Source organism: Seriola dumerili, unplaced genomic scaffold (assembly GCF_002260705.1).
Source record: "Seriola dumerili isolate Sdu_G_001 unplaced genomic scaffold, Sdu_1.0 BDQW01000149.1, whole genome shotgun sequence".
NCBI lineage: Eukaryota > Metazoa > Chordata > Actinopteri > Carangiformes > Carangidae > Seriola > Seriola dumerili.
Genome location: NW_019174404.1, coordinates 3,721,718 through 3,738,806, shown reverse-complemented (window position 1 = coordinate 3,738,806; position 17,089 = coordinate 3,721,718). Strand labels below are relative to the sequence as shown.

The window sequence follows — 17,089 nt, the reverse complement described above, 5'->3', positions numbered from 1 at the left end:
GTCTCTGGCCCTGAACGGTTGATCAAAGTTCAGGAACTACATATCTTATTTATTTATTCAATTATATCATAGCTGAAGTGCCTCAACTCATTAAAGAGGAAGGAAAAGGCCAGTTAGCACCTGTTTTTAATCTGCAGACCTCAGTCATATACTAACTACACTTCTTCTGTTTCTTAAAAGCTACTTCTGTTCTCATGGAGTCTCATTCTCACAGTTCATGTCTCTTGAGGATAGTTCTGGCCCCGTAGTTAATGCAGACAGTCTGAATTACTCTAACAGTGAAACTAGGACTTACATCTCTCTTTCTGCAGGGAGGTTGTGGCTCTTCACCTAGTTTCATGGATCTTGCATGTCAGATTAGGGATGTCACACTGCTGATACAAACTATTATCAAATTGTGCAGCAGTTTACAATAACTTGCAATCCTTTCTTGTTTCTTGCAGCATGTGTTTGTGGCCCAGACGGGTTTGACAAGGAGGCTCGCTGTCGACCTCCTGGATAAGATGAACAACCCAGACAACCACCAGCATTACAGTGAGGTGGACGATGATGACCTCGAGGTAATGTCTGGTTCCATCACATATACCTCAGAATAATGGAATTACCTGGAAACAAGAACAAATGTCCTTTTGTTTTGTTTTTTTGTTGTTTTTTTTCTGCTTAATTGCAAAAAAATGTTACAAAACAAGAAACTGGTTCAAAAAACAAAACAAAAACAAAACAGTGCCTGTCAAATTTGAGTAAAACAGCTTTTCATACAGACACTGACTGACTCGCTATCAGCAGCGACTGTAAATATTCCCACAGCGTGTTTTTTCAGCAACATGGATATTAAACATGCAAGGTGAGCTTTGCTGAAATTTCCCTTCCCCTTCGACATTATTATTCAAACGGGACTCAACATGACATCTGTGTGGCAGCCAAAGAGGTGGTACCAGTGCCTTTTTAAAAGCCCATTGTGCTTTTCTCACCCTGACAGCAGTGGCACTGTCTTGGCCACGATGAATGAAAAACACCCTGAGGGCTATTGACTGCAAGCAATGGAGCTTGTTGCAAACAAACAGCCACTGGGATGCATAATAATGTGATGATGCATAAAGACGCAGCACAGAAAGTAGCTCTCGGATCTGCTTTATCTAGTTTGTGCAGATTATTTCAAAAGATAAATTTAATAATTGTGCCAAATGACTCAAGGCAGTGTCATAATCATTTGATGACTCTTTACCCGACTCTTCACTTGTCTTATCAAGTGCTGCTCCTGCAGTTAAAACTTATTTCCTTATCTTGCAATCTCATTCACTCTTTGTTTCAGCCCCTGTCTGCAGTCAGACACACAATCCGCTCCACCAATAAACAAGCCAGAGCCGAGAGGACGCGCTCAGAGATAAACTGTAAGTGAACAAAAAGCACAAAACCGCATCACCAAGATCAACCCCCTCCCATGAATCCGTCCTGTCACTGGTTGTTGTGTCAGTCAGCCTGGGTGTTTAGATTGAAAGAGGTCCGGCGGCTTGTCTAAGGGTCATCCCACTAATCCCGCAGCACTGGCTGGCATTATTCCAGAAGCATGTGGTAGTGTGTATAAAAATAGCCTGGGGATTCACAGTAGAGAAAATGGATGTAGTAGAGCTAATGATGCTTCTGTGCAGCATAAAGTAGCAAGTAACTGTCCCTCATCTTTCACTAAAAGAATAATGTGAAATGGCTTGTCTGAAGGGTCAATGAGGTTTCCTGAGGAATTTGGTTTTCAGTCAACAGTTGTTGGGACTGAATTTGGCAGAGGATGCAGCTTAATAGATTGTTCAAATTCATATTTAAGAATGTGCAACCCTTCAGGGAAGTTGTTGTGTGTTTGTGTCGTCTTCGGTTGTTGTACAGAACTTGTCATATCTTCATTCTAGGTAGTTGTAGTAACAGTGCGGTGGTGAAGTGTGTCCGTATACGTATTTGTAGTGATACGTACTGTGCCTCATTGTGTTTTTGTGCTTGTTTGTACTGTGATCGTTTGTACCTCCTGTTTGGTTTCATCTATATTTCTCACAATTGCGTCTGACTTTCCCTCCTACATGAAGCAAACAATGGGACACACCAAGGAGGGCCATGCTCAAGTCCTAGCTTCACTGAGGGACACAGGGGGGATGCAGGTTAGTGACAGTGTAGTGAGACAGTGTGTGTTTGTATAAATCCCTAGCTCACTCCTACGACTTCCTGAGAAATAGGATAATGTTGTAGCACACAACAGAACATTTTGTTTGAGACTTAAGTGGCACTAATAAGGTGAGTTCCTGTGCATGGGTTGGCTGCTTACTGTGGCTTTAGCTTGAATAAGGTTGAATAATTTGGTCATTGTGACATTTTTGTCCCTGTCAGTGTCTGAAATAAAAAATAAACATAAGATGACTAATCAGATCCTAACAAGGAAGCTCAGTTCGACTCGTTCGTCTCACCTGATTCCTCAACCTCACCTTCTCAAATGTTTTCCTGAAGGTTAGTTCAGTGTGTGTGTGTGTGTGTGTGTGTGTGTGTGTGTGTGTGTGTGTGTGTGTGTGTGTGTGTGTGTGAGAGTGTGACTCACCTCCTCATTGTTATCAGTGTTTTAAATAACTGCAGCACCACATTATCAGCTCTACCTCAAGTAGAAAAACACACTGAAAAAAAAGTGGTCTGAATTCTTGAATACAAAGTTTCTTTGTTAATGAGAAGCTGATTATGTGGTAGTATTTATTGGCAGGTTGGTTGATTTCTTTCGCCTTCATAATTGCAGCAGTATCACATCATGTTTATATTGGACACCACACCAGTCTCCTCTATTGGATCAACAGTTTGACAGAATGTGACCTCAAACCTAAACTAAGAGGAATCTGCTCCATGGTTTATTTGTACTTCTTTCTCTCTTACCAATATTTCCCCAACATGAAGAGATCTGGTCAGTGTCACTTGTAATCCGTGTTTGCCTTTGGGGACAGACTCGTCTTGAGGCTCCAGACCAAACATTCACATAGTAGTACAATAAGTCAGTGAAGGGCCCTTGTGGTGTTTTGACAGGTATGTTGCAATGGAAGCAGTTGATCTGCTCTTGGTTAATTCTTACACGTGATTATATGCTAAGAATGGACTGAGAGTGTTTTCCAAGGTTCCTGGTACTACTCCCAAGGCTTTGTGTGTCTTGAAGTGTGGATACTGATGCCCTCTAGTGCCAAAGATGTGTGTAAGGGAAAGGAAAAAAAAAAAAAAAGACTGAACACAATTTTTGTCATTCGCAGTCGACAAGCTCCAGTTTGAACCACCACTCCGGAAGGAAACTGAGGCTCATTCTGAAATGGTGATAATCATCTTCACTTTCGTCAATACTAATATTCAAGTACTACTTTCTGTTTCTGTTTGGCATCAGTTGAGTTTATGTGCATGTACGAAAACAAAAAATATATACTCACAAATAACAGAATGCAGGTATTTTAAAAATTTCTATTTTTGTGCATGTGTGCCTTTCCACAGGATGTGAGTAAAGATAATGACTTCCCTTCCCCCTGGAGTCCCTTTGCTGAGGGAGGAATAACAACCAGGTAATCCATGGAAACTGTTGTCATGGGAACTGCTCCTATTTACCCCCCTGTTCTCTCTCTCTCTGTGTGTGTGTGTGTTTCACTTTCCCTCTTCACCTGGCTTATTTATTAGATGGATGCGTCTCTGGAGGTTCATCCAGAGACAAACGTGGTTAAAGTTTTGTGTCTTTATTTATTTGACCTATTTAAAAACACAAAATTCAGGGATCCTCAATATGATTGGTCGATAGAGTTGAGTGACAAAGTATACTTTAAGAAAGCAAGAGTTTCAAATGAAAAGAATGGCATATTAGCTTTCTGCTAGTTAGCCATTATGTTCTGTAATCTTATATCCATTGTTGACACTGATTGTAAACAGATTTTCTTATGGATGCTCCTCACTGTCTCTCACATTAACCTGCTTACTCACTAGATCTAACCTGTGTCTGTGCATGAACTCACTCTCCCTCATCTGCAGTCTAAAATGTCACTTTGGCTCTTAAGCTCCTTCTCACTTGTCCATGTGCTTTGACTGTTTTTCTCCTTCCACTTCTCTCTGTCCCCTTCTGGCTGTCGGCTTCTCTCTCGTCTTGTCCCGCGCAGGAGCCTTCTCAAAAGCGTTGAGGATCAATTGTTCCAACGGTAACACTAACATTGTGTGTGCTGTAGTAGTGTTATACATCATCCACCCGACCCCCCTAGCTTGGTCGCCACCATTTTTGCATTGAGGTTTTTGCACCCACAGTGTTCACAAATCACCACCCTCCATTCCCCATGTGTAGCTGTAGCTGTAGATCCAAATTTTGCATACCGCTGCACACACGAGTCTGAGGTAGGACGGCAGGTAGGACAGTGTGATGTAGAAAGTTGTCCGCGGACCTTGGTTTTGATCCCAGTGTTAATTTTTCAAGCTAATGTCAAAGTAAACATAGTTAGTGACGATGAACCTTGTATTAAGATAAACAATATGTTTTGTGGTTTCCATCCCATGAAGTTCACTTAGGGTTCAGCAATAGAACAAATACACCCGTCTTCTTCTCCTCAGGGTCATGCTCTCTTTATCTCTAAGGAGGGATTTTACATAAACATTTTAACCACTAACACCCGCCCTGAGCTCTGATGGGTCTTATTTTCCACACTCATTATTTTGTTTGTGTCCTGCAGGGGACACATCGCCCATCTTGAAGACGCCTTTGAAGAATTCGAGCTGTGAGTGACGTTAATAGATTAAATTTCATCATAAACACACCAAACCATTCTTTGCTGTCTTTCTAAAAAAAAAAAAAAAAAAAAAAAAAATGCCTCCATTTCAGGTCAACTCTCAAACCAGGGGTTCCTCCTCCTCTGCCCCCAAAGGTGAGAAACTATAAAATGTTTTTCGCTATTTGCATTTTTTGTTTTTTGTAATTACCATCAATGCTAAGTGTATCCACTGCAGAGTGCTTCTTTGAATGAAGACCAAACTGTTTTTCCCTTATTTTCAGCCACGATTAAACAGTTCATCAGAGGAGCTCGGCCTTAACGAAGAGAGGTCTCTGACAGTGCGGAGGTTTCCGAACTCAGAGAACGGGCCGAACCAGGTGGCTCGCAGACAGAGCACACCTGAGCAGGGCAACAAGGTGGAGCACTCGTCTCCAGATTTCCTCTCCGCCAGCGTCAGCAGCCCCGGCCTTTTGTCTCACGCCTCTGATCCTGGTGAGTCTCTGCTTTTCTTGTCTAACTGGAATTTACCTACAGTTCTGTGCAGTGAGCTGTTCATATGGCTTCCATTGGTGTCTGTCCTCTTAAATCCAGCATGTCTCTAAATGTGCACTTATTTATTTTTTTATTTATTTTTACAAGCTCTCAATAAATCTAAATGTAAAGGTAAGACGGCCTGATGCAAATGTGTCTGATCTTTGGATATAGATCCCGTGTGTCTGACAGTATGATTAACAGCTGTGCTACAGATGTAATTTTCCATCTGCCCGCTCTCTTGTGACAGACAATGATTCGGATGGCAGTGTGAATGGAGGCAGTCCCAAGCCGCCACCCAACCAGCAGCACTGGAGAGAGAAAAAGGAATTCCCTGTGAGTTTAAAGATATTGCACAAATACATTACATTACAGTATGGGTTTAAGTCAAGACCACCACACTTCTCATTTTTGTTTTCATTGGGTTTTAGGATGAAAAAGTCATCTATGATCTTGGAACCTATATTTTATATGTGGAGTGTGTCCAACTAGCTGGCTGATGTTTCACAGAAACCTCAAATATGATGGTTTTCTTTTGTAAGATCCAAACACTGATAATTAAAGAGGGGAATCTGGCATCCACTCGTGTTTAATTGACTTTGACAGAACACATAGAAAAAACTGTCCGTATTGTTTGTTGTTTGCATCATTGTTCAGGCTGAAGCTAAATTAGGCAGCTATATTTAAAGTAATTGTTGTTGTCTCTCTGTGTTGTGAAACTTCATTATCTCATGGTTTTTTTTGTTCCCTCTTCTCCTCCTTAGAAACCAGCTATCAACGGCCTGCCACCCACTCCGAAAGTACTGGTGAGTGAATAATCTGCATTGTACCTCACAGTCTTCACTCCTCCCTGCTGGCCTGGTTTCATGAGCACTGTTATTAAATTCTTGTCAGAAATGCTGCTGTACATTCTGTAGATATTTGGGGTCCACAGAGCTTTCTGCTTTGCGGTTGCCTCTGATCTGCTCCAGCTCCAGCTTCAGCTCCAGCTCCAGCTCCAGCTCCAGCTCATTAAACCCTGGCTGACATTTTAGCGCTTCACTGATCCAGAGCCTGCCGGTTTTGAGCTGTGTTGCTTTTTGTTGCAGATGGGAGCCTGTTTCTCTAAAGTGTTTGACGGCTGTCCACTGAAGATAAACTGTGCCACATCATGGATTCATCCAGACACCAAAGGTACAGTCTCATGCAACAAACACCATCAACAAACAGGCAGAATCAACATGTTCTATCAAAGCCAATACATCTTTTTTCTCTTCTAGATCAGTACCTAATCTTTGGGACAGAGGATGGCATCTATACGCTGAATCTTAATGAGCTGCATGAAGCCACAATGGAGCAGGTAACAGCAGATATATAAACATATATTGTTAGCTAACCCTTGCCCCACCAAGCTTTCCATTCAGGCACAACACGTATGTGGTTTATAACTGTAAAAGTGGCAGATTTTCGACTCAAAACTTTTAGAAATTATTGGAAGTAATCTGTAGTTGATTTCAGACGGAGGTCGACAAAAGCAGCAGACTTCTCAACTCTAGCCAACAACCAACAAATTTGCCGGTTGAACCGTCAGCCGTAACTAGGCTTCTAATTAAGTTAACTTTGGCTCCATGAGTTGGATGGAAAAACTGTCTCCGGCTGACCTTAATGTTTCCGTCCGAGTCGTTTTAATACAGTAATCTGGTTACGCGCATTATATTGCCAAAAGCCTGAGACTAGAGCTCCGTGTCCCAGACTAAAAATTAACTGGATCACCAGTTAATGATCCATGGAAATTACATGTAACTAAATAAAGAAACAGCATTTTTCTTGTAGTGCCAGTAGTATAAATGTGACAAGGAGTGTGAAGGGTAAGATCAGACTCTGATTTCGTTGTAACATAACCTTGTTGGCTGCTTAGCTTCTATATTTGTTTGTATTTTCAAACACTATGTTTCACCTTTAACGTTAACAAGAGAAAAGACTTTTAGGATGAGGACTAACCAGGATGTTTAGCAGACATAACCCAGTGTCGGGTAATGTTGCTGGAGTGTAAACTTCCCAAGATGCAGTAAAGAGCGGGTGAGAGCTGCGAGCATTACCCTAAACTCTGATAGCATCCAGGACTGGCTTACACACAGTGAGAGTTTTATCCCATTTTTGGTTTTAGAAATGTTTGAAAACAAATATACAACCCTCCAGACTCTTTGGATACAGGTAATCACTCTTATTAGAGCTCCTTTGCATCATGTGCAGAAATCTAAGGCTTGTCAGACCTGCTGTGCCTGGTTACGGTTGCTAAGCTATTATTGGACAATTCAGGGGAGGGGTTCAGCAGAGATTTAATTGACAAATTCATGTTCTTTCAGCCCCTTTTACTCCCTCCATTGAGAACTAAAGTGCAGCTATATAGTGATTGTGCCATCTTTGTTTAACTCCCTGTTTAGCTCTTCCCAAGGAAGTGTACGTGGCTGTACGTTATCAACAACAACCTGATGTCTTTATCTGGTAAGTGATGGACTTATCACAGCGTCCTGCTTCACTGGCCACTGTCATAACCTGCTGCTTCTTTGTCCTGTGTTATCTGACTGCCCCTGAAGGCAACACAGTCCTTCCATATCTGCAGCCCTAAAATAACAGTTTCTTTTATTTGCCATCAGAAAGCCTCTATAAGAACCGTGTAGCACAGTGACTCATGAGTGACGCATCTGACTTTACAGCCTGTTCCTCTGCAGAGGAACCACTTTTATATTGATCTTTTTTAGTTTGCAGTGTATAACAGCTGCAAAAGCAGGTGTAGTTTGTTTCATACAATAGAACAGAAATGCTGTTTGTTGTGAGAAAACTCAGATCATCTATCATTGGAAACCAAACTGTCTTCAGTTGGCTGTCGTAAGAACAGAAACCTTTTCTCAGTTTAACAGTTGAGAGGATGCGATTACAAAGTGCGAGGTCCACTTTCGGTTTTACCTTCAGCAGTTTGCCCCTTGGTATACTAAACCCCTGTTCTCTTCTCCTCTTCCCTTGGACACTGTCCATCCTCCTCTCGCCTGGCTTGATTTGATATTCTACTAACTGGCTTCATCAGAAGGTAATCATGCTTCACATCATCATCACCACACTTCTTTTTTTTTTTTTCCTTTTTTTTTTTTCTTCTGTTCACATCTAACCTTTCTACATGGGAAAGCTGCTTCATGGGATACAGGATGTGTTGAGAAAATGATGTTCATAATGTGAAGAAAACGTTAACTCAGTCCTTGTCTGTCATATTTACGATGAGTACATTTTAACTCTTGGCTTCGATTACTGATATGCTACTCGCTCATGATTGAATATACTGTATTTTGCTTTAGGGAAAACCTTCCAGCTGTATTCCCACAATCTCATCGGGCTGTTTGAGCAGCTGAAGAAGCCCGGCCTGGCTGCTCAGTTCCAGACTCATCGCTTCCCAGACAAAATTTTACCCAGGTGAGATCATCGCATATTTTCCTCTGAATCTTGTCTCACATATAACATTCTCTTAACCACACTCTTCAGCAACAGTCCTGTCACTTCTGTGATAAGGTGATAACTCTGCTTTTCTAACTTGAAGCATGTTGTTACACTCATGCTGTGCAGTCTTTTTTGTTCTGCCATCATGACAAACGACTGCAGCGGTAGAGAAAAAGGAGAACCACTGGCCAACTTCCCAAATTTTAGACGTCATTGGCTCTTTTAGACTGTGGTCAAGACTGACATGACTGTTTTCTCTTTTTAAGGAGGTTTGCCTTGACGACTAAGATCCCTGACACAAAGGGCTGTCACAAGTGCTGCATTGGTGAGTGACCCTCCCCTCCCAACCACTTAGTTTTATTTCCTCTCCCTTTCATCATATTAAACAAGAAACATCTCCTTATAGTCACATCCTCCATTTTTGTTCCGTCAACCGTTATGACTCATATTATGCACTTAATTTGAAATGTTGAATAAACAGAATTTTTCAGATTTTTCATGACTGAGTTTCTCCAGTCTCCTGATATAAACTGTTATAGAGGATGGACACAGCTCAGGCTAGCTGCACTTGTTGACGCTCTTTTCCTCTCTGTTTCACAGTGAGAAACCCGTACACAGGCCACAAGTATCTGTGTGGAGCTCTGCAGTCTGGGATTGTCCTATTGCAGTGGTATGAGCCCATGCAGAGGTTCATGCTGATCAAGGTCAGTTCACTTCTTTCTTTCTTGTCTGAAACATTACTTTGTCCCCACAAATTTCCCTTGTAGAATTATTTTTTTATTCTGAATAACTATCCTACAATATTTCTCCAAGTAGCATGTCTGTAATTTTATTTTGAAATCTAGCAGTGCAGGGAAACTTGAATAAACTATCCATCACCCCTTTGCTTTTAAAATCAAGTTGTCTATGTTCCCAGGGAATATTTATAAGCACAACACTACTGCACCGGTAGCAAAATGTCTCTAGCTTCACACTACGAAAATAATTCAAAACTTTATTAATAATCAGAAAACACTGACAGTAACCACTGTGTCGACTCCCTCTTCCTGCTGCAGCATTTTGACTTCCCTCTTCCCAGCCCGCTGAAAGTGTTTGAGATGCTGGTGGTCCCAGAGCAGGAGTATCCTCTGGTGTGTGTGGCCATCAGCCAGGGCACAGAGCCGGGCCAGGTGGTCCGCTTTGAGACTATCAACCTGAACTCCTGCTCCTCCTGGTTCACAGAGATAGGAACAAGTAAGTCAAACATGTAAATGTACTGTGGTGTAGAGGTGAATACCACGGGACCAATACAACAAATTGTTGTGTCAGGAAGTGGTTGAATGATGGCTTCTTCAGAAACCAGTTCCTCTATTCACAGAAACCCCAATAGTGTACAAAGCATCAGCCTCTTGTTGTGGTTGTGTCTTTGATGCTGTGCGATATACATCATCCTCTTTGATGGCTTTTGTACAATTTGAACAAACAGGCAACATATTATGATGTGACTTTCTGTCTGTACGTTGCCTGGGATGTTAGAGAACAGGATTGTTACTGTTACCTCTCCTTTCCACAGATAATCAGCAGGTGGATGCAATCCATGTCACCCAGCTGGAGAGAGACACAGTGTTGGTGTGTTTGGACCGTACGTGAATTCTCTTTTTAATAGTTTCGACCTGTAAAATCTCTACAAACATTCTTTGAAGAAACAAGTTTGTTTATTCTAAACAGCCTTTTGTTATTTTATTCCCCAGAAAATTTGAAGATTGTTAATCTCCAGGGCAGACTGAAGTCCAACAAGAAGCTGGCATCTGAGCTCAGCTTTGACTTCTGCATCGGATCTGTTGGTAAGTACAGGAGCACATGAGGTTTATGTCAGTGTGAGAACTTAAATCCCTTATTTAAAGGGGGTATATAACATATATCCAGCAACGATGCATATTTGTTTTTTGAAAGTGTTTTTTGCAAAAATCAAACTGAATTGCATCTCACACATACTTGTTGTTCTCCTTAATCAAGCTGGCCATGCTGCATTGGCTGCTGTTTGATTTCCGTGTGCACTAACATGTGGCCTCTTCCCTCTCCGTTGTAACAGTGTGCCTTCAGGACAGTGTCCTGGCTTTCTGGAAACACGGCATGCAGGGAAAGAGCTTCAAGTCCAATGAGGTAAAATACATCATAACCGCTACACCTGGGTGAAATCTCTGGTACTCCAATACTGGTTGTAAATGTTACATTCAAACATCACACTTTGGATCTCCTCAGGTAATGATGGTGTGAGGATCAAAGAGCAACTCCACATAAAACATTATTTTGTGCTTTTATCAGTTTTGATGGGTGGCTACAGAATAGAAACTCTGAATGCAGTTTGTGTCACCTCCATGAATTGAAGCGTCTTTGTTCTACACATGAACAAACACCTCTGCCTCTGGTCAACAAAGACCCTGAGTGCCGTCCGTTTATATGCGTGGCTACATGCTGTAGGTGATCCCGGGAGATAAGCCCTCAGGTGGAGTCAGACAAAGTGTCTTTGTGTGAGGCCGAGGTAATGAATTTGTCCACCTTTCACGGAGGGATTCCATGTTAACCTGATCACGAGTCGCGCTCAGCAGCACAATAAAAGTTCAAGAGATCGCGGGGAGGTGAAGCATTCTGTTTTTATGAAAAGTGATATGGCGATAGGGGCCGCCTTTTTGAAAGCTCGCCGTGTCAGACGTGGTCGTGCGGCACTCGGATGAAACGGGTCCGTTAGCCGAGTCCGCGCCCAGCCCGGCTTGACAGTTCTCCCATAGCATGGATTTTTGAAATGTCAGTGGCCATGCAAAATTCATGCTCAATCATAAACGAAACCCGTCACACAACAGGGAGCAGCACTAAATAATTCAGCCTTTGTCTCGTTATGATTCCTCTCAAAAGCGAAGGCATTCAAGGGGGCAGGTCTATTGATCCGTGCTCGCCTCAGTGGGTGCTCCCCTGAACACCCGAGACCTTGTTCTCGTTTAGACTTAAACAGATCAGATCTCTCCCAAGGCCAAGGACTTACACCTAGCAGGTGTCACCGGCCGACTATCTCGCATCTGTCGACAAGTTTTCATGTCATGTCAACACATGGGAGTGTGTTTTGAAGGGGCCCTTGTCTTTTCACTGCAAAGTGTCAGGCTACATCTTGTGACTAGAGCAGGTAAGCCTCGGGATTGTACACAGTGACACAGAGTCCCTAGAGACAGCACTCAGTTACCTACAGTCTGTTCAAAAAACATGAAGAGTTTGTTGTTAAAGGCACAATACGTGATCCAAATGTAAACAGTCGTCCCAGCACCAAAAATAAAACACAGGACAGACACTTTCTGATTCTGAGAAGTGTTTAATTCACAGACTGACACTGAACAACCGATAAACCTATGTTAATGTTTTGTGATGTCATAGTAGGTTTGTATCAGTAATATTTGTTTTTTTTTTGTTTCAATCATGATCAGTTAAACGTCGAAATCATCAAATGTAGTTATACTGTATATGTGTGATTTAGAAGGTCAAAAAGACAGATTAAATGTTTCAAATACTGAACACCTCCACTAACACCTCACATACTCTCACTCCTTTATACAACCTAGCTGGTAGCACACTGCATAGCAATGATGCTGGGCAGACACTGTGCTGGTGCCATTTCACATGCAGCTGTCTTTCAGTTTGAGCAGCTCCAGGATTTGATTCCTTACAGGCTGCTCTCAGGATATTTGTTGAAAGAATTGTGAAATTGTAATACTAGGCACAAGTATAATGATACTTGACTATTCTTGATTTTCAGCACCACATGTACTTCAGTACTTCAGATATACAGATATATGTTTTCTCATCCGTAGGTGACCCAGGAGATTTCTGATCCGAGCAGAGTCTTCCGTCTCCTCGGGTCTGACAGGTGGGTACAGAGATTATTTCCATCTGCAGCTGCATCAGTGCACATGAGTGATCAAGAGCAACGAGTGGAGGAGCACCTACCGCAAAAATCTGAAGAGGACTTAAATGAAAAAATATATCCACAAAATATTTTCATGATCAGTATAAACCAAGGAAGAAAAGAACAACCAAATTGTATTACATTTTGAATTTCTTTTTACCCCCCTCACTTTTCTTGTTTATTCCTGATGGTATAATTTATCAGCCCCATTATTTCCATAAAACCACACACTCATGATTACGGCTGTCCTCCCTCAGGTGTTTGTGTTTTCCTATTACCTGGAAACCAGTAAACAACATGCTCACCTCCTGCTGCCTCTGACAGATCTCTCACTGTGCTGGTGTCTCCGCCTGACCTGCGGCCATGTTTTTCTCGCCTCACTCTGTTTTCATCTTAGCTGAAGTTAATTGTCTCAATCTGTTTCTGCCCCTGCATCTTCCTCTCTGATGGATCTGACCCTTACTGACTGTCCCTGAATGCACCTGTGACATTAACCTTGAATACCCTCTCTCTCTCTCTCTCTCTCTCTCTCTCTCTCTCTGTCTGATGCTTGTTGCCTCAGTAGATCTGGTGCCAGTGACATGAAGGCAGAGCATTGATAAAATACAACAAAACTGCAATGTGTCATTGCTCAAGCAGTTCTCTGTGTAGTGTCACTGTGGATTTATAAAAATGCTCGTAGGTTGTGAGAGCCCGATCTTATCTGTCTTGACGTTGGTTATTTTATCCACAGTTCAAAATGCAGAAGATATTCCAGTTCAAATTATATAAAACAGTGAAAAGCAGCAAATAATCATATTTTCAGAGCTGGAACCAGACAGTGTTCGGCATCTTTGCTTGTTACATTACTTGAGCAGTTACTGAGTAATATGCAGTTTGTTTGTTTTTTCAGATTAATCCAATAATCATTTGTCCATAAGATGTCAGATATTGAAAAATGACATCATAATTACCTCAAGTCCAATGTGATGCCTTCAGATTTTTTTTTTTTTTTTTTAAACCCAAACTTAATGAGTTTACGATCATAAGATGAAGAAAAGCAGCAGATCTTCACTCTGGAGAAGCCAGAGCAAGATAATGTTGAGTGTTAGTTTTAGTTTCAGTAATTTTCCAGAATAGTTGTAGATTCTGTCATTCGACAATTCGACTAATCATTTCAGCACTATAACAAAGTCACCTAGGAAAAGAGATAATGACACAGTTGTTACATATTATGATTAAAACTGTGCAGTTAATGCAGCGAGTGCAACAGCTTCACTCCTGCACAGACTGACACTGGGCTGCAGGGAACAATTAGTCTGTGAAATGTCAAAAAGTAGTGGAACAAATGCTCATCATGATTTGCAAGAACCTGAGGTGAAATGATCCAACAAGTGAAAACCTAAAGATATTCAATGCACAATGATATAAAACAGAGAGAAACAGTAAATTGATGATTTATTGATTATAAATGAAGCTGAAAGTTAATTTTCAGTCAGTCGACTAATCGATTAATCGCTTCAACTCTAGACTGATGTCGTGATGATTGGTTTCAACTGCAGACACAGCAGGAGGTGATTTAGCTCTCTCATGCACACACACACACACACACTCACACAGCATGCTCAGTTCAGGAGACTCTCCCAGCAGCGGCGCTCAGCTGGTGATGCCTCCTGATGGAGCCGCCCCGCCTGTGGCACCGGAGCGAGGCCTCTCTCTGCCCAGCCCCCCTCTCCCATGTTTTATTCACCGCTGCCCAGACACTGCCAGCCTGGTTTGAGTGTCTCTCCATGCCTCTGTAATTTCATCTGATGGAACAGACAGTATGGACTGTAGCGTCCCCGCTCACCTGTCACAGCCACGAGACAAACGGCATCTGAAGATGCACCCGCTGCCGTCCCGATCGAGCTGTCATCTGACTGACGCTTAACGTGCCATTTAACATGCACGGCTCTGTCACCGCACTGTCCTCTGAGCAGGCTGATACCGTTAACATGATGCTACGAGTCTTGTCGTTGTCGTTGCAGTTAAATTATTAGCAAGTTTCCTATCAATCACCCTAACAATGAGCTACACGTCTCTGCTGGTGGCAGAAGTTAACCGACCGACTTAATGTTGTTTCCTAACATTTTGTCAAGGTGTTCGTCCTGGAGAAGAGAGATTTGTTGTGTTATCCAGTCAGTAAAGTCTTTAAGCCTCGTAACTGTAAAATACACAGAATTCACACTTTGCAAAGTAAAGCAAATGTTTTAAGGTCAATGTTCTTAAGTTTTATTTGCAAACTATACAGCCATGAACTGAAACCGGTGGCTGTCTGGAGGGAGAAAAGAGAATTCAGTCATTGAATGGTTTTGAAAACTCATCAGAGTTAAAGGAATAATCCATCATTTTGACAGAACGCTTTAAGAGTTTACTACTCTCTTGTCTGTTTCTTAAAAATGGAGCTAAACCTAGGAGAAGATTGGCTTAGCTTAGCATGGAGTCAGAGGGGAAACTGTTAGCATGGCTCCGTCAGAAAGTGTTCCTTTAATTAGCATGCTATCTATATGACATCTTTTGAATGACGTCTTTGAAAATAGCAGCTTTCCTTGTGGCTGAGTTCAGTTTTAAAGTTGCCAGATTGACATTGAAGTTTTCTCAAGGTGCAGCCAGTTTCTTCAGCTTTGGCTTCACGGTGTAGCATGGCCACCTTCATGTAATGTCTCTCGTCTCCTGTGTTTGTTTTGCAGGGTGGTGGTTTTGGAGAGTCGACCCACAGACAACCCCACGGCCCTGAGCAACCTCTACATCTTAGCAGGTCATGAGAACAGTTACTGATCTTCTGCCAGAGACTGGACAGGTCTTAGGAAAGTGGATAAGATGCCTCAGTTTTGGGAGAAAACTCCAGACTTTCGCCTAGGGTTCAGTGTCATGAGAAACTGGTTTCAAACAGATATTGGGAGCTTTTGTTACTGATTGCGGGATTGACAGGTCAGTAAAAGCGGAGCGTCTTCAGACTGGATTCATGAGTAGCCTTACACCAGCAAACACGTTCGCTGTAGCTCCGCTCATCACAAGCGACGAGGAAACTTATGAGAAATAATAAAAGCTCAAATGAACAATGTTACCTAGCATTTCTCTCACTTTTCTGTACTGTGGACTGGGTTACAAACACGTTATCTAGAGGTATTATTGACAAAAGTGCCATTAAGATTCACAAGAATTTGTGATTGTATTAGCAAACAATGGGAGATTTATTGTGTAATTGTCTGTAACATGTCACACATAATCACTGCCAGTGGCAAACGTTATTAGGCTTGAAAAGAGATTTTACAACTTTGTAGTCAAACTAATAGATCAAATTAAACAGGAACCCATGAGCCATGTGGGTTATTTAAGCAATATTTATTAACCTCATGTTAAGTAATAGGGTATGTTGGATTTACAGACAGTGACAGCAGTCCTGCTGTGTGAGGATTAACTACCTAGTAAACAGTTCCTGAGCAGCTTTTGGTTATTTTTACAGCTATGTAATATAGTCGCATCTCTCCTGCTCTGCTGCATTTTTAGAAGTTGGATATAATGTACATTTTTTTCTTTACCCTCTTCTTTTATAGACCTTTTACTTCTCATTATTTGCACCATGTAAGCACTTTTGTACATTTTTTAATTTAAAATAAAATGACAAAATGAGGGACAATGCTAGGTTTTGTTAACATCTTTGCATTCCCTTCGCAAAATGTTTAATGTATGCTGTTTTTGTAATAAAAAAAAAACGCTGTTAACAAGAGAACATGAATGGACTCGGGTTTATTTTTGTGTTTGTGAGCTGATGAGGCGCCGCGTCACTCCTCGCTGATGATGCGTCTCTAATGGGAGGAAGGGGAGAGACAAGTTGAGTATTAATTTCCATTATTTCCCTATTTAGTCTTGCCATCGCTCTGACTTCACAAGACTACACTAATTGGTCTCTGTGCGACAGGGCGACACATCAGGGTTCAGTTTTCCCGTAGTTTACTGCCACATGTGGAATGATGTCAGACGGATGTGGATTGGGGGATGTGGTTGTTTTGAATGCCACTGGAAACGTAAAGAAATAAATCCTAAAATGATCAAATCTTCAGCACAATCACTAACAAACTCATTTAACCACCAACTCAACCTGGTGTCAGGTGTGTGAGACTTTAGGTCTTTTAAGAATGGGATTAAACAGATTGAGTTTGTGCACCTGTGTGGGTGTTTTCTCTGACGTTTACTGACTGTGGTTTACCTGCATCTTTAATTTTCACACATTTCAGACACTCAGTCTGTCAAGTGTGAACATTTACTAATCTACAAAAACCCCTCAGGAGTCGTCTTCTCTTTTTTCTGTAGGTGGAGTCAGTAGTTCCTATGGGGACTGTGGTGGAAAAGGGAGAAATGTGTCAAGTTGACAACAGAGAGTCAGCGGATAGTA

At 41.8% G+C, this 17,089-nt stretch overlaps 1 protein-coding gene across 1 annotated transcript in view; it reads left to right on the top strand.

The window, feature by feature from the left end:
* Positions 1-16,418, top strand: part of map4k5 (mitogen-activated protein kinase kinase kinase kinase 5) — a 31,190-nt gene extending 14,772 nt beyond the window's left edge. The window contains exons 13-34 of the mRNA XM_022750400.1: positions 444-560; positions 1,313-1,391; positions 3,264-3,322; positions 3,496-3,563; positions 4,707-4,751; positions 4,856-4,898; positions 5,027-5,237; positions 5,527-5,612; positions 6,041-6,082; positions 6,365-6,449; positions 6,536-6,615; positions 7,700-7,760; positions 8,341-8,343; positions 8,606-8,720; positions 9,011-9,069; positions 9,345-9,448; positions 9,800-9,977; positions 10,297-10,365; positions 10,475-10,567; positions 10,816-10,886; positions 12,581-12,636; positions 15,384-16,418. Coding sequence (XP_022606121.1) covers positions 444-560; positions 1,313-1,391; positions 3,264-3,322; positions 3,496-3,563; positions 4,707-4,751; positions 4,856-4,898; positions 5,027-5,237; positions 5,527-5,612; positions 6,041-6,082; positions 6,365-6,449; positions 6,536-6,615; positions 7,700-7,760; positions 8,341-8,343; positions 8,606-8,720; positions 9,011-9,069; positions 9,345-9,448; positions 9,800-9,977; positions 10,297-10,365; positions 10,475-10,567; positions 10,816-10,886; positions 12,581-12,636; positions 15,384-15,471 — 1,812 coding nt within the window. The 3' untranslated portion in view covers positions 15,472-16,418. The remainder of the gene's footprint in view (positions 1-443; positions 561-1,312; positions 1,392-3,263; positions 3,323-3,495; positions 3,564-4,706; positions 4,752-4,855; positions 4,899-5,026; positions 5,238-5,526; positions 5,613-6,040; positions 6,083-6,364; positions 6,450-6,535; positions 6,616-7,699; positions 7,761-8,340; positions 8,344-8,605; positions 8,721-9,010; positions 9,070-9,344; positions 9,449-9,799; positions 9,978-10,296; positions 10,366-10,474; positions 10,568-10,815; positions 10,887-12,580; positions 12,637-15,383) is intronic.
* The last annotated feature ends 671 nt before the right edge of the window (positions 16,419-17,089 follow it).